At 43.5% G+C, this 25,791-nt stretch overlaps 1 protein-coding gene across 1 annotated transcript in view; it reads left to right on the forward strand.

Annotated features, from left to right (window-relative positions):
• cfdp1 (craniofacial development protein 1) overlaps positions 1-25,791 on the forward strand; it is a 131,786-nt gene that overhangs the window by 24,279 nt on the left and 81,716 nt on the right. The window contains exon 5 of the mRNA XM_078400358.1: positions 10,908-11,036. Coding sequence (XP_078256484.1) covers positions 10,908-11,036 — 129 coding nt within the window. The remainder of the gene's footprint in view (positions 1-10,907; positions 11,037-25,791) is intronic.

The following is a 25,791-nucleotide window of genomic DNA, read 5'->3' on the forward strand; positions in this document are numbered from 1 at the left end:
GAGGGTGTGTAAGGATGGAAGGAGAGTGAGATCTCCGGAGGGTGGGGCCACTGAAAGAGGAGATTCAGAGTTGGGGAGGATTAAAGGTCAGAGGAACTTCCATTACTTAAAATAATTCCTGTTACTTCATTATCTTTAGAAAGGTCTCTTGCTGTGATCCTATGATCAATTTGCGACCCTATTTCCAGTCTGTATTTAATTTTTGGTCGACAGATTTGACAACCTGACTGGTGTCTTATTCTGGTTCACAGGTTTTTCTGAAACAAAATTGCTTTTTTTTTCCCTGAATCATTATCCTTTACTTCAACTTTGCCTCTTCTCACTTCTCTATGAAAGCTGCACCAAGTACAAACACATACAAAAGAAATGATGCATTAGTGGCTTTGCCAACTTGAAACCCATAATAAAGTGTGGTGTGCTGATTAATGATTCTTCACAAAACCAGGGGAATCTTGGAATGCCTTGCTTCTTTGAAATTTATTTCAATATACATATGGACCTCTCTTCTGCCTTGTGGGAAGTAGGATGATCAATGTTTGATGCCATTAGATCACACAAACCCCTAAAATTAATGTGAAATGAATGTCTTGATGCAGATTCTGTAAGTATTCCATATACATCTAAACTCTATCACAATACACCTCAATGGAATACTCCACTCTTATAGAGCTACCTCCAAGTTTGATTTCCATCCATTTTGGGTTCACATTGCTGAATAGGAAATTGTCGTAAATCCATTGACAAAGATCCAAGTGGACTCATTGGAAGTGTCAAGCCTGTTGTCTCCATGTTGTGGTGATACCTTGGGTGAGATTGCTTTACAGAAAGAGCAAATTGACACGACTTCTATCAAATCTTTTCAATGTTCAGCCAATGTACCAAACACCTGCCAATAGTTTTCCCGCTGAAGATAGAATTTGTTTATAATATGTTTTTTTGCGAACACTTGGAATGACTACTTAACGTCCAAATTTCAAGCATTCTCGGACTGCTGATAGTTCAAACCTGTGATCAGGAAGGGCTGTAAGTCTTTGTTTGGTCGATGTTCATATGTTTACCTAAGTTTACGTCTTGCTGGCTTTGACTGGGAAATCGCACCCACAAATGATAGCGTGAAAATTGTGTTTTTGCGACCTTCACCAGATGTTTCATGTCTTAAATGAGGCAGAGCACGAACAATTGCCCTTTGTTTTGCTGAATGACAGTGGAAAGCCCACCTTTGCAAAGTGGAAGTTGCCATTGTTGGATTTGCTGCTTTAGTTTTGCCATTGACGGCTTGTGAGCTGGAATCAGCACAAAGGGTCTTTTCAGCAGGAAATGCTTGAATTCTCTCATACTGAACATAAATGCCAGCATTTCCGTCTCAATTTGCATGTACTTGTATTCACTCTCTTCAAGAGAACAAGTAAATACTGTAGGCTGTTCCCAGCCATCATTCATAATTCGGCAGCTGTAACTTGAGGCATGACATCCAGCTTCTGGGTTCTCGCCATTTTGTACCAAACAGTACATCAGAACAGGAAGAAGGAGTTAGATTAGTTCGACATGAAGATTAATCCATGTGTATGTGCCTTGTACTTATCATAGCATATTGTTGAAGATGCCATAATTTTTGGGCAAAGACACAACTATCGAAATGTTTAAGAAACATTTAGACAGGTGCATGGATAGGACAGGTTTAGAGGGATATGGGCCAGACGCAGGGAGGTGGGACTAGTATAAATGGGACATGTGGGCAAATTGGGCCTCTTTCCAAGCTGTAAGGTTCAGTAACTCTATACCTCGATATCTGGTTTTGGCATGTTCAGTTTTCACGTGGATATGTTTCTCAACTGAATATTGGTTTTGTGTGCCACATCTTGCCAACAAAAAAAATTGACGTTCAGTATGTTCCATTAAAACTTGGATAGTTGAGATGTTGTGCATCTTTGCATCACTGAAATTGTCAGAATGTCCTCCTTACAGTGGGTGGGTAATTAAACTGATTGTCATAGTATAGTTTAGAAACACAGCATGGAACCCAGGCTTTTCGACCCATGGAGTTCAGGCCAATCATTGATCACCCGTTTACACTAGTTCTATGTTATCCCACCTGCATCCACTCCTTACACAATAGGGGTAATTCACAGACCAATTAACCTACAAACATTTCCCAGTATATTGCAAGATTTGTGCTTTGTTGCAATCTAACAGCAAGGCATACCATCACCCAGTGCTTGGGTCATACAGTATGCAAAGGCATCATTTGTTTTGATAATAGACATAAATATAACAAAGGATTTGTCGTGAAATCAGTGAGTTCTTTACAGTTCTTGCAGGGGCAAGAAAATTAACCTGAGCCGATGGTTATTGACAGAGAAACGAAGCTGGGTTTATATTTGCTTAGCTAATCACCATGCTGTGTTTGGATTAATCAATACAAAAAAAACTTCCAAGGTAAAACAGTTCAATGACGCTCTCTATCAAGGCCCACACATCAATGCACCTCTCCCCCCCTCCCCCATATGATGTATGGCAGAGTTCTACTACCCATGAAATTGTATTTGTGAGGTGGAAATTAATACAATTATGAGAACAACGGAACTGTTTTATATTTTTTCTGTTTTTCCTCCCTCCTTCCCTCTCCCTAATTCATCCTTGTTCGTAATCATTACTCTAAGCCACATCTTCGTGCCATCAAACTTGCACTCCATAAAAATATATTGAAATTAATAAAGACTGGAGTCATTGGTTTTATATCCTTGATTCCCCATGGACTGCTAAAAATGCCAATTCAAATACAGAAATATAATTATATTGCGACAAAAATTAACCTCTTCTGCTTCTTAAACCCCTCCCCCGCACCATGCATCGCGCTGCACATTGAGAGTATTGGCTGTCTACTGTACTTGCCTTTCTATATTCTGTTCCTCTCAGTAAATGGGCTGGACTGGCTGGAAGCCAGGATAGACACAAAAAGCTGGAGTAACTCAATGGGTCAGGCAGCATCTCTAGAGAAAAGGAACAGGTGACGTTTCGGGTCGAGGTCCTTCTTCAGACTGAGAGTCGGGGAAAGGGAAACGAGAGATATATAGCCGGTGATATCGAGGGGTATAGAACAAATGAATGAAAGATATGCAAAAAAGTAATGATGGTCAAAGAAAGGTGGGGTCTACAGTGGTCCATGGTTAACTGTGGGCTGGGTGATAACGGGTTTTACAGACACTGAAACTCAACAGGATGACAGTGAAATTAGTACAACGACCAGGGTGGGGGAGGGACGGAGAGAGGAGGGAATGCAAGGTACTTGAAGTTAGAGAAGCCAGTATTGCCAGTGAGGTATAACAGTGGTTATGTTGAGTAGAATGAGTAAAAGTAAATTTCTCTCACAAACATAAGTAAACAGTTATTTTTTTAATCACTTTTTTCTTGATTTTTGTCTAGTTTTATCTTTTGTTGCCTTTGCTTTTCTTTGGCTGTCTTCTTTTACCTCCTCTTATGTTTCGAAGGCTCTCTGGGGATTTTATTTCTATATATAATGTATGAAGAAGGAATGAAACATAGCAGTGTGTTTGCCAGTGGAGGGAGAAAGTGGGGTAAACAAAACAGTATTTTTTTTTAAAGAAGTAAAAATATGAAATAGAAGTGGACTTTTAAACCTCTCTTATTATTCGATTGCAATAATAGATATGTAATCCCAGCGGGATTATAATTGAGGCAGACAGAGGTACTCATCCTGCAATATTGTGTTTCAATCAAGCTGTCTTTTCTCAATTACAACTTTGCCTGTCCATTATTGCTTAATTATCATTTTCCTTGCTTTTTAAAAAACATTATGTTAATATTGCTTTAATGATGTTAACCCTTCTGAGAGAATATGGGAACATAAATAATGGATGGAGTCAATTTAATATTACAAATTATTCAGTGAGAATTATTGCTCGCTTTATGATCCTTTGCATGGCAGCTTCCGCGATTAAAGACTAAATATGTGAAGCAAGTCGTGCAGGGGGGGAGAAAGACGTTCAATAAAGCTTTTGTAATTTAAAAGATGTTCAGAAGTAGGAATTGAACCGTATGGTGATATTTAAAAGTCCACTTGGTTTCAAATGCATTCCAAAGGGATATCATCAGCGATGTTGGCATTTAAAGGTCAACCCAAAATTTAGATAGTTTACAAAAATGCATTTGATAATAGACTTGCCAGTGACACTGGGCATTAGTCAATGATGTTTAATGTGTTTTCTGAGTGTTAAAATGAACAAGATGGAAATTTACAGATAGCACAGTAATAATAATGGAAGGTGGAAATCAGATGGTAAGAAAAGCTGCATTGCTCTTTATGCATGTAAATGCAGGGACGTTGGATGAAAACCGGGAATAGTATTGTGCACTTGTGCATTACAATACAATACAATACAATACAATATATCTTTATTGTCATTGTACAGGGGTACAACGAGATTGGGAATGCGCCTCCCATACGATGCAATAATTTAATTAGCTAGTCAGTATTAATTTAAACAACCCAACAAAACAAATTGTAACAGTTGTACAGTTACATGTAATATCTGGATGACAAAGAACATTGCTGACAGATTGAGTTAAATGCTCACATCCGCGAGCATCAGCGAGAATGCAAAGGAGTTTGGCAGGTTGGTGTGCATTGGCATCTTGCAACAATACATGTGAACATGCTGCAAAGTTACATGCCTAAGCTGCATGGCACCACAAGCATCGTGGCATCAAGCTATGATCTTAAGCCATCAGGTTTCTAAAAGAACAGAACCAAAGTCAGTGACATTGTGAGGAAAGGAGACGGTACAACAAGACTGTTGTGTTCTTTAAAAAGATACAGTGAGTCCGACTGTGTTTTTACGCGAGTGTTTATTCAACCGCACATCTGCTCCCCCGGCTCCTCCCTGTCGCCCTCTGATGACCCCTCTACCAATAGACCTGTGTAGTCTTAAAGGCACATTGCAATAACACCACATCTCCCCTTTCTAGAATCAATCGGTAGACTGCGGTTGATTCACCAGACCTTAGAGGATTATTCTGCCTCTTTAGCTGGAAGGTCTGTTCCTATCTGAACTAAATTAATTCAACATAAGTACATGTAAACACATTGTCTTAGTGAAAAGGATTTTACCCTTTTCACTAAATTAGAAAAACATTTTTCTTTAGAAACTCTCTTTTTTTCCCCACTTATAGTTCAACCTATCTGGTCTCACCACTCTTCTCCCAAACCTGGTTCTGGGAGTGGATGGCAGTTCTGGAATGTTCTCTTTTGGTGGCTCTGCTGAGCTCTGCTCTGGAATGTTCTCCTTTGGTGGTTCTGCTGAGCTCTGCTCTGGAATGCAACCCGGGAGTTGCTCTTTCATACCACCCCCACTCTGGTCCGGCAAGGGTTTCATGGGAATTAGATGGCGACGGTTTCGCCTGACCATCCCGTGAGGTCCCTCCACGATGTAAGAGCGGGGGGCGGTGTGGCTGCCGATCACAGCTCCAGCTTCGCCTTGATCCGTGACCCACACTTCTTGTCCGGGAAAGAGCCTGTCGAGACTCCATGCACGATGCCGCAGGTTGTACCGTTGTGCATCTCTGATTCTCTTCTCCTTTTCCTTCCACGCAACCACTTCATTGTCGGGAAGAGCAGGATTCAGCAGGGCTGGAAGTGTTGGTACCGTAGTGCGAAGCCTTCTCCCCATAAGGAGTTGGGCCGGGCTGTACCCGTTTTGCAGTGGGGTCGCTCTGTATGCAAGTAAAGCGAGGTAGGGATCCGCCGCTTTCTTCAGGAGACCCTTCACTGTCTTGACTGCACGTTCGGCCTCCCCGTTACTCTGAGGATATCTCGGGCTGCTTGTGACATGGCGGAAACCATACGACTTTGCAAACGCAGCAAAGGCGGTTCCGGCAAACTGAGGCTCATTGTCTGTGACCAATGTCTCCGGAATGCCGTGACGTGCAAACATTGATTTGAGGTGGTGGATTACATCTGTCGACTTGGTGGGGCTGAGTGGAGCGATTTCCACGTATCTCGATGCATAATCCACTACCAGCAGGTAGTTCTTGCTTCCCAGCATGAACAAGTCAGCTCCCAGCTTTTGCCATGGTCAACCTGGGTATTGTGATGGCATCAGCGGCTCTGTGTGGTTCTGTCTCTCTTTGCTGCATGTCCGGCAGTTGAGGACCAATTCGTTCAGCTGCTGACTTAGTCCAGGCCACCACACTGACCGTCATGCACGCTCTCTACACTTCACCACTCCCTGGTGACCTTCATGTAGTCTGGTCAGCACGTCGTTCCTCATAGTTGAGGGTATGACTAATCTGTCCCCTTTGAGTAACAGTCCGTCATTTACCGTGAGCAATGCTTGTTCTGCCCAGTACAGCCTGAGTGCCGGTTCACTGTTGCTATTCGTTGGCCATCCTTCCTGACACAGCTGCATTACGTGTGCGCACACACTGTCCCTTTTTAGCTCCGCTCTCAACTCATCCAGGTAGGCAGTGCTTGCCGGCAGGTTCTCTATTATCATGTCCACATAGATGTTTGTATTCTCAAACAAAGAATAGCGCATGAGGCGTTTCCGGATACGCCGAATCCGTGGAGGGAGAGCATCCAGTGCCTGTGACCCCAGCAGACTCAGGAGAGGCTTATGATCCGTCTCCATCTGGAAGTGTTTACCGATGAGAAAGTTGCGGAACCTTTCACAAGCCCAGGTCAGGCCCAAGGCCTCTTTCTCCACCTGCGCGTATCTCTGCTCCGTCTGTGTGAGAGATTGCGACACGTAGGCTACCGGTCTCCACTCCTCATCCCATTTTTGGAGAAGTACACTTCCCAGGCCGTAAGATGACGCGTCTGCTGAGACTTTGCATTCACGGTTCATGTCGTACATGGCTAGTACAGGTGGGGATACCAGTGCATTTTTCAAATCTTGAAACGCTCTTGCCTGGTCGACGCCCCACAGCCAGCAGTTCCTCTTTGACAGGAGGTCTCGCAGAGCCTTGTCTCTCTCTGCTAGTTGCGGGATGAACTTCCCCAGCTGGTTAACCATTCCGAGAAAGCTCCTCAGCTCACTCACATTGGTCGGCTCCTCCATCTTCCTTACAGCCTCAGTCTTGCTCGGGTCAGGACTAATGCCACTGGAGGAGAGGACATGACCAAGAAAGGTCACCTCTTCCTTCGACAGGTCACATTTGTCAATGTTAAGCGTAATGCCCGCCTTTTGGATCCTCGCCAGCACAGTATGCAGACGAGCGTCGTGCTCCTCTCGTGTTTGGCCCCAGACCAGTACATCATCCATGTGGCAGACGATTCCCTCGAGTCCCTCCGTGACCTCTGACACCATCCTATTTTGAAAGTGTTCGGGGGCAGAGGCAATGCCGAAGGGCAGCCGCTTGAAGTAGTAACGACCGAAGGGTGTGATGAATGTTGTGTATTTTGCTGAGTCTTCGGTCAGGGGTATTTGCCAAAACTCCGTGTTGGCATCCAACTTGCTGAATAATCTGGCTCCAGCCAGCATCCCCAGTGTTTCCTCCACCGATGGCAGGATGTACTTTTCTCGACACACCGACTTGTTGAGGTTAGTGAGATCGACGCATATGTGTACGGCTCCTGTCTTTTTCGGCACCACCACCATGCCTGAACACCAGTCAGTAGGCTCTTCAACCCTGGTGATCACCCCCAGGCCTTCCAGGCGGGACAGTTCTCGCTCGACTTTACCCATCAGCGACAACGGAATCCTTCTGGGTGTCTTCAATGAGAACGGTTGGGCCCCTGGTTTCAGCTTGATGGCATACTGCTGTCGTACCTCCCCGAGACCGCTGCATAGCTTCGGGTAGCTAGTCTTAAGTGTCTCTATGGTGATGCTGTCTAGCCGAACCACAAGCTCCAGCTTGCCGATAGCAGGCCTCCCCAGCAATGCAGTGTGCAGGTGTCGTGTGACGTACTCATCCTCCATCACCCTTTTCTCTCCTTTCACCAGGAACAGCCCAGCGACGCCCACAACTTCTAGTGGACTCCTCCCGGGTCCCAGCAGTGGCTTGGTTGCTTTACGGAGGGTAGGTGGATCGCTGTCTCTATAGATCTCTTTAAACACGGTGTGGGGTAGGACTGTAACATCGGCGCCGGTGTCAATTTTGAATGACACGTTTTTATCATTTATGTCGATGTTTACCATCCATGGCTCTCCATCGGCTGTGACGCTGCCTAGGAACATAACATCCTCGTCCTCTTCAACTTCCTGCACGGTTTTGGGTGATCTACACACACGCTTGTAGTGTCCCTTTCTCCCACATAAATGGCATTTCGCATCCTTTGCCGGGCAATCCTGCCTTGGATGGGACGGAGAGCTGCCACATTTATGGCACTGTACACTTTTCCCCCTGCTGTGTTGGGCGCTGTGTGTTTTGAGTTGGTGGCCATAAGCCTGGTGAGGTTTGTTTTTGGCACCTTTACTACTGCTCTTATACACTCTGTCCACAGATTTAGCATCACTTGTCTCTGTCCTGGTGTCACCTCGCAGAGAAGATTGTTGCCGTTTCACCTCCTCACTCTGCCTCGCCATATTGACGGCCTTTTCGAGCGTCAATTCTGCGTCAAGCTGCATACGTTCGGACAGCCGCTTATCCATCAGTCCGACAACAAGCCTGTCGCGTATCAGCTCGTCGTGTAGCGCCCCGTAGTTACAGTGCTCTGCCAGCGCATATAACGCAGTGACAAAGGCATCCACTGTTTCATGTTCTCCCTGCCTGCGCATGTTGAACTTGGCACGCTCATAGATTATATTTTTCTTTACTATGAAAAATCGTTGGAAGCCATCGCGCACCCCTATGTACGTTGCGCTTTGTGCTACTGTCAGGTTTAACCCGCGCAGAACATCGTCCGCCTCATCTCCCATGCAATAAATCAGCGTGTTAACTTGATTATCTTCGGAGCTGGCATTCAAGTTACTTGCCAGACGGAACCTTTCGAACCTCCGTATCCATTTGGCCCACTCTTGCGGCTTTGAAAAGTCGAAGGACTCCGGAGGCTGGATGCTAAATGTAGCATTTGGTCCTACCGGGGCTCTCTGTGCGTTGTCGTCTAGCATGTCGCACTCTTCATTTTCTCTTTTGCCGTCAACGAGCTCCAAACGATAGTTGTTCGACTCAAGGTACACTTCACGCACCCTACAGGACTTCTGACACCATGTTGTGTTCTTTAAAAAGATACAGTGAGTCCGACTGTGTTTTTACGCGAGTGTTTATTCAACCGCACATCTGCTCCCCCGGGCTCCTCCCTGTCTCCCTCTGATGACCCCCTACCAATAGACCTGTGTAGTCTTAAAGGCACATTGCAATAACACCACAAAGACCTCGGTGTCCTTATACATCAGTCACTGAAAGTAAGCATGCAGGTACAGCAGGCAGTGAAGAAAGCCAATGGCATGTTGGCCTTCATAACAAGAGGAGTTGAGTATAGGAACACAGAGGTCCTTCTGTAGTTGTACATGGCCCTAGTGAGACCAACCTGGAGTATTGTGTGCAGTTTTGGTCTCCTAATTTGAGGAAGGACATTCTTGCTATTGAGGAAGTGCAGCGTAGGTCACGAAGTTAATTCCCGGGATGGTGGGGCCGTCGTATGAAAGAATGGAGCAACTGGGCTTGTATTCACTGGAATTTAGAGGGATGAGAGGGAATCTTATAGAAACATATAAAATTATTAAGGGATTGGACACGCTAGATGCAGGGAACATGTTCCCAATGTTGGGGGAGTCCAGAACCAGGGACCACAGTTTAAGAAAAAGGGGTAGGCCATTTAGAACTGAGATGAGGAATTTTTTTTCACCCTGAGAGTTGTGAATTTGCGGAATTCTCTGCCTCAGCAGGCCATGAAGGCCGATTCACTGGATGCATTCAAAAGAGAGTTAAATAGAGCTCTTAGGGCTAGAGGAATCAGGGGATATGGGGAGAAGGAAGGAACGGGGTACTGATTGTGGATGATCAGCCATGAACACATTGAATGGCGGTGCTGGCTCGAAAGGCCGAATGGCATCCTCCTGCACCTATTGTCTATGTATCTGTGTATCTGTGACATGATTTAGATTGAGAACGTTGAGCCCATGCTTTAGGAGCAAACAGAAGTTGTGCGTGGAAAGTCTGCAGCATAATATTGGGAACGCTGAGTCTATGAGTCTCAGCAAGCAAACTGGCCGCACACTTTGTCGAAGAGTCTGCTTTGTTAGGCTTCTGAAAACCCACAGAACTGGAGTGGAAGCAAATCACCAATCCCCGGGGACCATTTAAGAAGGTGAATCAGGACCTATTAAGATAGTAAGGTGTCAACTAAAAACTCTTCTGTCTCTGAATTGAAAAGTTGTGTAGTTCACCCAACTCCAAACACTTGAGCAAAAGCAAGAACAAAAAAGAGTAACTTGCCATAATCTCCTTGTTGTTTATGGAACGTAGATCTGTGTTCATTGGTCATAAGTGATAGGAGCAGAATTAGGCCATTCGGCCCAACAAGCCTATTCCACCATTCAATCATGGCTGATCTATCTCTCCCTCCTAACCCCATTCTCCTCCCTTCTCCCCATAACCCCTGACACCCATATTAATCAAGAATCTATCTATCTCTGCCTTAAAAATATCCATTGACTTGGCCTCCAGAGCCTCCTATGGCAAAGAGTTCCACAGATTCACCGCCTTCTTCTGTTTCTTCATAACTGTTGGTTTAAGTTCATTATGTTAACTGTAAATTGCGTTAGAATGGTCTAAGATTGCAAAATCCAATATCAATATCACTTCATTATCTTTAGTTTTAACTTTCATTCGAGGTTGAGAAATGCATTTTGTTGTCTTAATACTCAAATTATACAATGTGAAACATGATTGAGATGTTACTTATTAACTGTGATTTTGCATTAAACCCATTGTTTTATTTTTTTTAGGGTAACTAAAGAAGTGGATGCTTCTTCCAAAGAAGCGAAAATGTTTTTGCAAAAACAGAATGATACAGACGAGGAATGTTCTTCTGCCACACCAGAGGCCGTGGCAACTGGAGCTCCGACAGGTTCAAGGCAAGTACTGACTCTAATCACCATGTGCCAGCCAAGATACATCATGGATATGTTCAGAAAAATGTTCTGGCTCTTCATACACATTTTATATAGGAAATTGAAAGCTCTTTAAGGAAAACCTCAATCCAACATGTGGGTTAATCAGTCTTGCGCGGTTACACTTATAAATCTTCGTAAATTTGATCTTGCCTGTGTACAAATGAATTCAGATTAGGATGTAAATAAGCTGATCCAGAATGGAAGGTTTGTAATTTTTTTCTAACATGTTGTTCACATGGATTTCCGTAAGGCATTTGATAAAGTCCCTCATGGTAGGCTGATATAGCACTCCCAAATACGGGACAAGGTGATGTCACTGCCCTGCGCCCCACGTGAGCTCACCCAGCCAGCGGCCACGTGGTCCCGCTCCACCAATGGTGACCACCTGGGTCTGGAGGCAGGTTGCTACGCAGCCTCCGATAGGCGGCGCCCAGGCCTACACACCTACACTGTCCGGAAGGTAGGCATAAAATTTAACCATCATTTGTCCGGCCCCCCCCCCCCCCGGGCCTAATACAGGACAAGCCAATTTAGCCCAAAATACGGGATGTCCCGGCTAATACGGGACAATTGGCAACACTAATCCATGGGTCGTCGGGATTCAGAACTGGCTTACGCGTCGAAGATTTACTCACAGTTGTGCTGGAAGGGTGTTAACAATTTGGATGTAGATGGACTGGGTGGTAAGTTTACGAACAAAACCAAAATTGGTGGAGAGACAGACAATGAAGATGGTTGTCATAAAGTGTACAGCGATTATATAGATCAGCTACAGAAATGTGTGACGGAATTGCAGGTGGAATGTATTGTGAGTGAGTGTGAGGTGTTGCATTGAAAGGTCGAATGTAAGGTGAAACTATACAGTTAATGGGTAGATCCACAGCAGCATTGATGAATAGATGGATCTTAGGGTCCAAGTCCATCGCTCCCTGAAAGTAGCAACACAAGTGGATAGAGTGGGAAACACGCCGTGTGGTATGCTTGCCATCACAAATTGGAGCATTGAGTACAAGAGTTAAGAAGTCACCATGCAGCTTTATCGGACTTGGGTTCAGCCATATATGGAATATTGTGTGTGGTTCCGGTAGCCCGATTACAGGAAGGGTATTGATGCTTTGGTGAGGGTGCTGTAGAGGTTTATCAGAATGCTGCCTGGATTAGAGGGTATTATCTTTCAGGAGAGGTTTGACAAATTTGAATTGTTTTCTCGAGAAGTTCAAAGGCTGAGGGGGGACATGATAGGTATATAAAATAATGAGAGGCATAGATAGTGTAGACAGTCAGAACCTTTTTCGCGAGGGTGGAACTGTCAAAGACTAGAGGGCATTAGCTTTAAGATGAGAGTGGCTATGTTTATAGGAGATGTTTGAGGAAAATGTATTTTTACACAGAGTAGTTGGTGTCTGGAACACACTGCAGGGGTTGTGGTGGAGGCAGATACTATAGTTACGTTGAAGAGGCTTTGAGATGGGTACATGGATATGCAGGGAATGGAGGGATATGGGAGATAATAAAGCAAATTACATGGAGTACAGTCTGCAAAAGGAAATGAATAGCTTAAGTGACTTGTGAAAAGTATGACAAATGGAGTATCACGTGGGGAAGTTGTGAGATCATTTACTTTATTCACTTATGGAAAAGCAAAAAAAACTGTTTAAATGGAGATCAGAATGCCACATGGGGACTACAGTTGTCCTTGTATGTGAAACTCAGAGTTAGTAGACCTGTACAGCAAGTACGTTGGAAGACAAATAAAATGTTTGTCTTTCTTCTAGAAGGGATGGAGAGTACCTACCACAACTGTATATGGGTCTTTGGTCTCTTTATTTATGAAGAATGTATTTGGTTTGGAGAAGGTCCAGAGAAGGTCTACTGTGTTGAGTACAGGGCAATGGTGATCTTACTGAAATATATCAAATTCCGAGAGCTTTTATGTGGAGGCGCTGAGAGGATGTTTCACCTTTTTTGGGACAGTCGGAAAGTAGTGTTGTCCCATATGTCCCATATAAGGCAGAGATTTGTTCTCTGAAGGTGGAGTCTTTCAAATTCGCTACCCCAGGGAGAAGTAGAGGCTGAGTGATTGAATATATTTGTACTTTGGAGGAATCGAGGGTTAATATAGATTGGCAAGGAAAGTGGAGTTAACGCCAAGATCAGATTATCACAATCTTATTCAATAGAAGACCAAATTTAAGGAGTCATCTGGCCTACTGCAACTGTGTTTGTGTTTTGTTCTTGTGCTTTTTGAATAATTGTACCATAATTGGGGAAAACCCTTCTGCAGCATGCAAGGCTTCTCAAAAATGTCACGGTTCAAAGAGACCAGAAAATGAAACACTCATTCAACAGAATTTCTCATACTAGGAAGCAGTTAACAATGGCTTGAGCTTACTTCTCTACTTGACTTCCAATTCAATGATTGGCAAAATAACTTGTACAATAATTATTGCATCTAAAGTTGTGGATACCAAGATGCAAAAGGGGAAAATTGGCTGCAGTTGAATGAAGCTTAATCCCTGAGTTAGGCTTGAAGACAAACTCCTGCTAAATGTAAACTTGAAAAGTTATTAGAGTATTTCTATTCCTGGTGTTTCTTCTCATCCACCTCCTTCCCCCTCACCTGACAACATTGCAGCTTTTCATAATGGAACAGCTTGGCTGGGAAATTCAGCCCAGCCAGAGTGTTGACATGTTACTTGCATGATGTATTATCTTAAATCAAAATGCTGTTTTGTTTAGTTGTACTGCGCAACTGATTTTTAATAGAACATTAAGAAAGTTTAAATGGGAGGTTCATAAAGAAAATTGCATTGTAATGCAAAGAATCCTACTGAAACCAGAAATGCAAGTTCATTTAGGCTTTATGGTAGCCTGTGATCTAGCTCATGATTTAAAAACTACCTGAATTTAATGCCTTATACAAAAGATGTCTTTCATTTCCTTTATCATTCCACCCATTCTCAAAAGCAAGTTGAGCAGTAGCTATGGTTTCACATAAACAAATTAGCTATATATGTTGGAAGGAACTGCAGATGCTGGTTTAAACCAAAGGTAGACACAAAAAGCTGGAGTAACTCAGTGGGTCAGCCAGCATCTCTGGAGAAAAGGAATAGTTGACGTTTCGGGTCGAGACCCTTCTTCAGACTGAGAGTCAGGGGAAAGGGAAAGAGAGATATAGACGGTGATATAGAGAGATATAGAACAAATGAATGGAAGATATGCAAAAAGTGGCGATGAGAAAGGAAACAAGCCATTGTTAGCTATGGACTAGGTGGAAATGAAAATCAGCAGTATATATATTGCTCACTTGTGCAGAAGGAAAACAGTTCCAGCAGCCAAAGTAATTTTCTGAATACAAAACATATAAAAGTTATGAGTATTTTTAAACTATATTTATAAATTAATACAAATGTGGAATTGCATTTGTTAAACTAAAGTGTTTTACATTATTGTGACTCTAGTCACAATACCAACCTCTGCAATTGTGGCACCCGTTACTCATCAGTTGTGGCACGCTACATAACTTTTACTGGATGAAACATTCGTACTCTGATTTATGTTGTTTTTGTGTTCGGCTTTTCAGTCAGTAATTGGAAGTGGTTTAATGCAGCCTTTGGATTGCTTGCCAAAACCAAGAGTCCAAGTTTCCATCTCCACAGGTGTTATTTGGTCTGATCATTTTGTGGCAATGATTTTGTCTCCATTTTCACCATTTACTTCTGAGTCTCAGACAAGTGAGATCATTTATCAGCTGTAATCTATAATTAAATTTTTAGGTCTGTCAACGCAGACTTTTGTGTTACAGGAGTTTGCATTTGCAGAAAATTAATTACTCTGGTCTTTTTCATCATGGTCAAAGCCCCTGCTTTGATCTTCAACTCTGAATATTTTATTTAAATATTTTTCAATGTGATAAAGGGCCAATTGTTTGCTTGATATCAGGGGATGCTCAAGAGGTACAACTGGTGCAATTACCTTTTGAGCACAGACTCTATTGTAATATGGGGAACCATATTTGTGGACTAGGGATCGAGAAAAAACCCACTAAAAGCTGGAACATTTATTTTGGTGAGATGTAGGGAATAAATATTGGATGAGACTTTGGTATACGCTCCTGGATTTTCTTTGAATAAAATGAAGGTCTTCCTGAGAAGATGCATAGGAGCCTAGTTTAAAATCTCATTCCATTGTGTTCCTCATTCAGTACTACATTGAAATGCTGGTCTTCAGACTGAAGAAGGGTCCTGACCCAAAACGTCACATATTCTTGTTCTCCGGAGATGCTGTCTGATTTACGGAGTTAATCCAGCATTTTGTGTCTGTTTTTGACTTGACTAGGTTACATTACTTGTACCCACAAAATTCTCAATTGGCAATGCGTGTAATGTTGAGCCAAGGCTAAAGCCCAATGTTATAAGTAGTCATATGCAGTGTTATATAAAAATACGTTAGCATTGACAGTCATTATTAATGGGGTGTCAGCAATTTGACTAAACCTGGAGTCTTGGGAAATCAGCTAGTGCCCGTTACAAATACATTTGCATGACAATTGTTTAAAAAGTAATGTTGCTTATTGCATTGGAATAATTAACCAACGTTGACTCGTTTCCAACTCGCCTCCCCCTGTTGTCATTTACTGCAAAACAAGGGCGATTGTGCATAGAGATTTACTGATAAATCCTTCAAGTATATTTCCGTTTAGTTGAAACTATATCTTCAGTAAGTCGAGGCCCCGCTGACCAAGAAACTATCTGCTCTTCCTGAGTTGAGTCGGAGAGATCCAATACCAAAAAGCATCACTGCCACTATTTGCCAAGAGAGAAGAAAATAGGAGAGGATGCCTGTTCCAGTACGAGCAAGAATGTGCTTCAGCAACTTCAGTCAGAGAGTTGTGAATCTGTGGAATTCTCTGCCTCAGAAGGCAGTGGAGGCCAATTCTCTGAATGCATTCAAGAGAGAGCTGGATAGAGCTCTTAAGGATAGCGGAGTCAGGGGGTATGGGGAGAAGGCAGGAACGGGGTACTGATTGAGAATGATCAGCCATGATCACATTGAATGGCGGTGCTGGCTCGAATGGCGGTGCTGGCTCCTGCACCTATTGTCCATTGTCTATTGTGCCCTGTGCCATGGATCCAGTAAATCGCCACCTTCCTCTGTAGCTGGTGTGGTGCGGGGATGACAGTGGGTTTGGCAGTGACCACAAGGACACTGGCAGTAGGGTGAACTCGTGGGGTGATTTATTTTAATTACAGTGGTGAGAAGGTCCAGGACCTCAAGAGGGAGCTGGAAGAGTGGGTCTTAAATGGGAAAGGGGAAGACGTGGCTCTGATGATGGGTAAAGGGAAGAAAAGAGAGGACCTTACCTCAAGCAGTCAAAGTCTATTTGAGTGGAGTCAAGAAAGGGCAAAGGGCAGAAACATTGATGAGAGTTATTTGTAGACTGCACCCCCGAAAAAAAACCTATGATAATATTGGACATGATAGAAATCAGAGAATGAGATGTGGATGTAATTAGGGTAACACAATAATCATGAAAATCTGAACTATAATGAGACGAGATCTTATTGAAATATAAAGGATTCTTGCAGAGATAGACTGGATTGATGCACTGATGTTGCTTTGCTATCATATATCATATCATATATATACAGCCGGAAACAGGCCTTTTCGGCCCACCAAGTCCGTGCCGCCCAGCGATCCCCGTACATTAACACTATCCTACACCCACTAGGGACAATTTTTATATTTACCCAGCCAATTAACCTACATACCTGTACGTCTTTGGAGTGTGGGAGGAAACCGAAGATCTCGGAGAAAACCCACGCAGGTCACGGGGAGAACGTACAAACTCCTTACAGTGCAGCACCCGTAGTCACCGTGCGCTACCGTGCCGCCTATCTGGGATGCCAAGCTACAGAGGTGATATTTTCAATATGTTAGCCATTCAGGATTTAAGTAAGAAGGCATTTCTTCACCAAGAGGGTAGTGAGGATCGTTTGAAATGAAAATGATTGGCTTGCATCTAATCTCACGCCTGTTTATGATATTTGATTATTTTATGATACATTTTGATCTGACAATACAGGGCTGTAAATAAACTGTTTCATTAAAGCTTCAAATGTAACTTAATAAATTTAGAAGGCCACAGAGAATTTGTGGGATTGCAGTGAAATATGGGGCCAGAAAAGATTAAGGAGTCTTCAAATACCTATTCAGTTCTTACATTTTCCAGCACTATCAATCTCTCTTGCCTCCCAGTGTTTTCTGCCACACATTCATCACTCCCGATGTAAAGTACTTAAATGTGAACTATCGACACTTCTTCCCTCTCGAAGTTTGATTCATTATTGTCTCTGATAGTATGTGTAACATTGTACAATGTTATCGAGGTCAATTTATTTATTTCCTTAAACATATCCTCTGGGCGCCCATTTTTTGAGTGAACAACAGCATCAGATACGCAGTTAGTACTCCAGTCAAGACACACCTTGTGCCGGTTAAAATGGCCCTCTTGTCTTTGGACCTGTTTTTTGTTTTCTCTTTTGTCACCGTGGTATGTTCCTCAAATACAAGGCAAGGTTGTCTGGCCAGACTGCCTGACTCCTATTCCCTTGCCTCATTCTGCTATCTTATCAAGTAAGAGTCATAAAAGATTGAATAATCGCAGTTGTCCTTCCCATTACTCTGCTTTTTGCAGCTGTGTCTTCAGATGCTGAAGCACAGAGCTCCTCAATTTTCATCTCTGTGGCTCAGATTCACATTTCCTTGAAAATCTCACCTGTGAAATGAATTGAGACACTTTACTGAATTAAGAATAATCCTCGTCTCTTCCTTCTTTGCAGATTAACATGCCATTACAACCTTTCCTCTTCAGAGTTCTTGAACATTCGGTCACCTCCCAAATTCTTGCTCACTTGTTCCGGGATTCCTTTAGTAAATTATTCCAATCCGGCTTTAACCAACTTGACAAGTCGAATCTCTATGACGGACAAAATTTAATTATCCCTCCACATCCTTATCATCTATATATATATATATATATATAAATGAAACTAAAACTAAAACTCTTATCTTGTTTGTTTATATATATTTGCCTCTTGTTCCTGAAATACAGCCAAAACGGTGCGTGATAGCGCAACAATTTTCGGCCCACTCTACTCACCATTCCCCCTCCTTCTCAATAAATCAAGTTTTGTTACTTTTTAAAAGCAATTAACTTAATAAACTTTAATAAATGCGTTCACCTCCACCCCCGCCGGGAGGACCGGCGCCCATCCCGGCGTGTCCCACGCCTGACCTTCCTCCCATGGTGCAGCACGGCAACAAGATGGCCCTTGCCGCCGAGCTGCATGAGAGGTTTCGGCTCCTTCGGCTCCCTCTGCCCGCAGCGCTGGTAGCACGGGGCCGAGTGGGGTGGCTCCCTCTCCCCTTCCCTGTCCCCCCTCGCCCGCCCATGGCCCCGGGGGACACTCCCTGCCCGGCAACGGGTCCACGGATTGTCAGTTGGGGGAGGGTTGCCGGGCCCGCAGGGGAGGCTTGCACCCAATGGGGGTTGCCGCGCACGCAGGAGAGATTTGGACCCAACGGGCCCACGCTCGTCTCGTTCCTTCTACAAATTATGACGTACCTTTGACAAGTACGTGTTTCTACAAAACCTTCCTGCCATTGTCCAGCTGTTTGGCATTGAACTCCCTTGGTTTCATGGGGAGGAAAGAACTGCAGATGCTGGTTTAAATCGAAGGGAGACACAAAATGCTGGAGTAACTCAGCGGGTCAGGCAGCACCTCTGGTGAGAAGGAATGGGTGACGTTTCGGGTCGAGACCCTTCTTCAGACTGATGTCAGGGGAGTGGGTGGGACAGAGATAGAATGTAGTCGGAGAGAGTAAGACTGGTGGGAGAACTGGGAAAGGAGAGGCAATGGAGGGAGAGGGAAAGCAGGGGCTATTTGAAGTTAAAGAAGTCGGAGTGAGGCCCAGCACAAATTGGAGGAACAGCACCTCATATTTTGATTGGGTAGCTTACACCCCAGCGATATGAACATTGACTTCTCCAAGTGGCGGCCAATGAGGGGGGGGTGCACAAGATGGTCACAGGGGGTGGGACCCGCCTAAGTGATGGGAGTGGCGGCGGGGGGGGGGGGACGTTGCCGGGCCTGCAGGAGAGATTTGGACCCAACGTGTCCACGCCCGGCTACTTGTATCTAAAATCAGAAGCCAGGTGATCAAATTTGCAAAACAAGCTGTTGTGGAACGGACTGAAAAGCCTTGAATTTATGATGTAATTGTATATATTTAGAGTATTTTTTATTAGTGTTGAAATTATTAGCATAGGAAATTGTTCGAAATTTGTACAAGATGTACATGTATAAATTGAAAATTGATTGCAAGATTAAAAGATTTCACTGAATGTATTTGGGAAAGGTTAATGTTACCTCACAGTGAATTTCAAGGAAAGCATTCATATTATACAATTATGCACAAAACAAATATTTCTTTGATAACATACTGAAGTAATTTGTATCTCTTTCCAATATTAAATCTCTTCCAGCCAAACCATTTCTAACAGTTGGTATATTGTTCTTATTAATGTAAAACACAATTTTCCACAAGAGGGGGCTGACGTTAGATATCTCTTAACTGAGGACAAGCTCTCCTGCTTTTGGTTTTGTCAAGTATTATGAAAGGAAAGGATAAACCATACCAACCTGCTGTATTTGATGCTGTCTGTCTTCAGATTCAATCTGTAAAATTCAATGATGCTTTCAAACATGTGGTCCAAAATTAGATAAAGTCCATGTGTGACGTGCAGGTTAAGCTTTTATACAGCCTTGGGTGGAATAGGACATTCTAGTTCTATTGAGAAGCTGACACTATGTGGCACGTGGAATGCAAAATTTAAAATGCAGCCTCCTCGGGACAGAAACATTGGATCTTGATAAATAGATATTCGACAACTAACCGATTTTCAAACAACATTGTCATTTGATTATGTGGAATAGCTCAATCATGTTGGACTCCTACGATTCAAAACTGTACAAGTCTGTGAATTAAAGAAGGAGGTGCAAGATTGATTTGGGGCGAAGTTGGACAGAAAGGATTGCCATTTTTTGTGGTTGGTTGTTGCATGAATAATTAGGACTTTTAAACCATAAAGTGAATCAGTTTCTGTTGCGACTCCTGCCTCACACCATGCAGTGTGTTTTACTAACATGGACACTGTAGGTAAGACATTCGAATTGATCCTGTGCAGAAAGGCAAACTTGCAGCATTATACTTTGCAAATGTGTTTCATAGTTATCTGTTTCGTTGAAGTTTCTATAACACCTTAAGGGAGATTTATTTTTTTGACATGGCTGCACCAGATATTTTTTGTTCCATCTGGAAAGGAAGGCCGAGTGCTGGCTTTCCCAGTTCTTGGCGTGCACACATACTCATGCTGGCAACGTGAAGGGAAATGTAGCTTGCTTTTGGGCACAGTATCTCTTCCATTGCTTGATCCAAGTCATCTTATACACTCGGGGTCCTAGATTTTCATGGGATGTACATCTGGATCTTTTGCTGTGACCCATTTCATGTGCGTTTTGGCAACATGTAAGATTTATCATGATTCAAGTCTTGGAAATGGAGTTAAACTGTGATTATGTCTTAGCTAACAGATCAATAGCCAAGATATTTTATTTTTACTGTGTGGCAAGTTTTGTCAGTGTGAATTTTTAAAATATTACGATATTAATTTGCAAATGTCTGAAGGCTTCGTAGTGGTTCGTAGTGGGCCTTTAGTACATGGCTGTTGGTTAGATTGAAATGTGTGGGAAGGAACAGCAGATGCTGGTTTAAACCGAAGAATTACACAAAATGCTGGAGTAACTCAGCGGGCAGGCAGCATCTCTAGAGAGAAGGAATAGGTGACGTTTTGGGTCGAGACCCCTTCTTCAGACTCAAATTGAAATGATCATTTCCACGGGGTATTGTGAGAGTGGGTTTCAAATGGAAATAAAGGTCGGAGTTTTTAAACTACTGAAAATAAATAATGGTTTATTTTGAGGTTGTAAGGATATCTGACGTGGAAAACGTATTTGCATTTTGTGAATTGTGATGTGCCAGCTTCAGCGATTAAAAGGGAATTCTGTGTATGTGGCCTGTGCTACAGTTGATCCAAGAATTAACAATGAACAAGTTCTATTACTGTAACATTGTCATGAAGGTTCAGACAATGAAATATATTTGCACCACATTTCCCCCCATCAAATATGGTCAATGGGTGATAATGGTGCAGCTATTTTGAACCTTTTGGGGGGCTGACTGAAATTCTGACGGAAGTATATCGTTATCATTGTTCCACCATATAGTATCATTCGTGACAGCTTCAAGTCGCCTTTTATCTTACCAAAACCACTTGAAGTGTGACTCTTATTGGACGTCCTGGAGAAATGCCATTGTATCAAATTAATGTAATAGAATTTTAAATTTATTCAAGCCTCGGGCTGCATTTGCACTCCAGTTCTGGCAGAGTGACAGTGGACAGTTGAAGCTCACATTTCACCTGGAAATGCTGTGCTTACTATCTGTTGATCGTGCCAGCTCGGATGGTCCCCGATAGAACGCTTTACCACCCGAGTGCTTTTATGACTAATTACTGCCTGACTTTATAAACATTTATAGTAAACAATGTGAACGTGCTGGATGCACGATTCCTCTCAGGTGTTTATCTGAACATAAGCCTTTTCACTTAGCTTTATATTGTTTGCGTTGTAGTATTGGGAGAGAGGAGAAAACAACAGGATGAAGATAAATTATGTGTTGGAAGGAACTGCAGATGCTGGTTTACACCGAAGATAGACACAAAATGCTGGAGTAACTCAGCAGGACTGGGGAGAAGGAATGGGTGGCATTTGGGGTCTTCAGGTCTGAAGAAGGGTCTCGACCCGAAACGTCAGCCACTCCTTCTCTCCAGAGATGCTGCCTATCCCTCTGAATGATTCCAGCATTTTGTGACTCTCTGAAGGTAAATTATGTAGCCTTTAAGCTGAATATCCAGCTGTTGGTGGAAGGTTGGATCCAACAGTCTGATATTGTCTCTCAGCATGGTGTGTAGGAGGATGAGATTTTCTTGATGATATTCCAGGACCATGAAATTTTTTTTTTTTTAAATTTTCTGAAGTTACTTTGTCCCACTTCAGTCATTTCTTACTCTGGACAGTTACATGATTACAGCTACAGTTTAAATATAAATGTTTATTGTCATAGGATTTCTGTGCCATTTTTGGCTAGGAATTTGCACCATATGATCATATTTGTATGGTGTCTGTGTTTATGTTCAAAATGTAGGCTGCTTTCCAAGAAATGCATAACGTGATAGAATTGAGGTATTAAACTTATTACAATCTCCAATTCTAAGTTTACCTTCATGGCTGCTGATGTGAATCTATTAATCTCAACCTGCTCATTTGAAGATGGAACCAGTTCAGTATGTGTACACATTCTGCTACAGGACTTGTGATTCCTGCTGCAGTCCACAAATTTCTACAGTACAGATGTCGTTAACATCTCAAATGACAATTTAGGACCTGGCATTAATCCAGCTTCAGATATCCTTTTCTTGAGGAATATCTCTGAAGGACTTCAAATTATATAACTCTAGCAAAATAGCTTTTCGCACAGAGCTGGTAGATTGTTGCAATTCACATTATATAGATTGATGGAGACAGTGATGCAGACCCAAAGGGAACAACATAATATCTTGCTTTTCGTGAAGGAGTAAAGATTTACATCCATAAATCTGCTCTCCAGCACCTAGCTGGGTGGAAGCTTAGGTTGTAATGGTAAGGCTTTGACTTATCAGTCTTAATAATCCGTGAATGTTAGATGACTGACTGAACCAAAGGAACTTAGAAGCATTAGGTCAGTTTTATTTTCTCACCACTTATTCTGATTAAATCTGAATATCTCATAGATGTATAAATAACTTCAATTTTGTAGATTAAATCGTGCTGCTGTCCCATGGGTTTGATCCATTTTTGCATCATCTTACTGCGAGATCTTCGGTTTCCTCCCACACTCCAAAGACGTGCAGTTTGTAGGTTAATTGGCTTGGCATAAGTGTAAAATGTCCCTAGTGTGTGTAGGGTGCTGTTAGTGTGCGGGGATCCTTGGCGGCGCGGACTCGGTGGGCCGAAGGGCCTGTTTCCGTGCTGTATCTCTAAAAAAAAAAAATTTTTTTTTTAAAGAAATAATATCACTACCTCCTCCCTCCTAAGGAAATGAGAGATCCAACAATTCTTGATTTCTGGAGGAAAGGGGTTGTACGGCATAGGAACAGGTCCCCCAACTCAACTTGTCAATGGTGCCCAAGTTCCTATGTGACCTTGTCCCATTTGCCTGCATTCGGCCCATATCTCTCCATGTACTTTCCAAATGTCTTTTGAATGCTGTGATGTTGCCCACCTCCTGCCACTTCCTCTGCCGTACCCAAAACCATCCTTGCACGAAGACAGCTTGCAAATTAGCCAATGAGAACTGGAAGTGATTTGTACAAGGTAATAGTTTGATTATTTTGCAATTTAATAAATTGTTTATTTGGGCAGCGAGGAATAACTTTTCAGGTACTCCAATTATTGATCCGTCATCCAGCCGAATTTCTTTTGGCATTTCTGGAAGACTACATTTGGCATCAGAGGGTATACAATAGACAATAGACAATAGGTGCAGGAGGAGGCCATTCGGCCCTTCGAGCCAGCACCGCCATTCAATGCGATCATGGCTGATCATTCTCAATCAGTACCCCGTTCCTGCCTTCTCCCCATATCCCCTGACTTCGCTATCCTTAAGAGCTCTATCTAGCTCTCTCTTGAATGCATTCAGAGAATTGGCCTCCACTGCCTTCTGAGGCATGAATTCCACAGATTCACAACTCTCTGACTGAAAAAGTTTTTCCTCATCTCAGTTCTAAATGGCCTACCCCTTATTCTTAAACTATGGCCTCTGGTTCTGGACTCCCCCAACATTGGGAACATGTTTCCTGCCTCTAACGTGTCCAACCCCTTAATAATCTTATACGTTTCGATAAGATCCCCTCTCATCCTTTTAAATTCCAGTGTACACAAGCTTAGTCGCTCCAGTCTTTCAACATATGACAGTCCCGCCATTCCGGGAATTAACCTAGTAAACCTACGCTGCACACCCTCAATAGCAAGAATATCCTTCCTCAAATTTGGAGACCAAAACTGCACACAGTACTCCAGGTGCGGTCTCACTAGAGCCCTGTACAACTGCAGAAGGACCTCTTTGCTCCTATACTCAACTCCCCTTGATATACGTAAAGTAAATCTGTTGCTGGATTTTCCAGGACTGGAGCCCAATTTTCTCTTGAACATTATAAATCATCTTTTAAAATAAAAATGCAGCTTATTATGTTGTTAACCCTAAAGATGGGGACCAGATGTCAAAATGCTGGTGAGCGGTGTTTAGGAGAGGTTAATTTGCTTTTAAAACAGTCGCTGTTTGTGTGTTTTTACAGCAGTGTGTTCAGTTGGTCTAGACATATAGAAGTTGTAAATGCTTTCATTCAAAGTATTTCAACCATTTTATGATGCACAAAGTATATGTTTTGGGAAAAATTGACAAATTTCATCTAATAGCTGGAATTTTTCTTTTGGAAACATTATTTTTAGAGTTTAGTTTAGACATAGACATAGAAAATAGGTGCAGGAGGAGGAAATTCGGCCCTTCGAGGCAGCACCGCCATTCATTGTGATCATGGCTGATCGTCCCCAATCAATAACTCGTGCCTGCCTTCTCCCCATATAGTTTATATAACAGTATAACAGTATAACAGAGCTTTATTTGTCATTCGGTACCGAGGTACCGAACGAAACTACATAGCAGTCATACAAAAAAGAACACAAGACACATAACCCCAACACAAACGTCCATCACAGTGACTCCAAACACCCCCTCACTGTGATGGAGGCAACAAAACTTCCACTCTCTTCCCCACGCCCACGGACAGACAGCTCGTCCCCGACCGACCCGCACAGTCCCCGCAAGCGGGTGGAAGTCCCCGCGGCCCAATCGCACCGGGTGCTGAAACATCTCGCGGCCGAGCCGGGCGATGAAAGGCCCCGAGACCAAGCCTTGCGCAGCTAAGTCCCGTGGCCGAGCCGCACCGGGCGATGTTAAGTCCCGCGGCCGAGCCGCACCGGCGATGAAAAGTCCCGCGGCCGAGCTGCACCGGGCGATGTAAAGTCCCGCGGCCGAGCCGCACCGGGCGATGTTAGGCCCCGCAGCCGAGCTGCACCGGGCACTGTAAAGTCCCGCGGCCGAGCCGCACCAGCGATGTAAAGTCCCGCGGCCGAGCCGCACCAGCGATGTAAAGTCCCGCGGCCAAGCCGCACCGGGGGCGATGTAAAGTCCCGCGGCCAAGCCGCACCGGGCGATGAAAAGTCCCGCGGCCAAGCCGCACCGGGCACTGTTATGTCCAGCGGCCAAACCGCACAGGGCGATGTAAAGTCCAGTGGCCGAGCCGCACCGGGCGATGTTAGGCCCCGCAGCCGAGCCGCACCCCGCGCCGTGAGGAAGAGAAAAGTTTCCCCCACCACCCCCCCACCCACACCACCACCCCCCCCACCCACACCACCACCCCCCACACATACACAACCAAAAAAAATACAAAAACCATCCCAACACCGACACACAACAAAAAAAAGGAAAAAAGACG

Source organism: Rhinoraja longicauda, chromosome 6, assembly GCF_053455715.1.
Source record: "Rhinoraja longicauda isolate Sanriku21f chromosome 6, sRhiLon1.1, whole genome shotgun sequence".
NCBI lineage: Eukaryota > Metazoa > Chordata > Chondrichthyes > Rajiformes > Arhynchobatidae > Rhinoraja > Rhinoraja longicauda.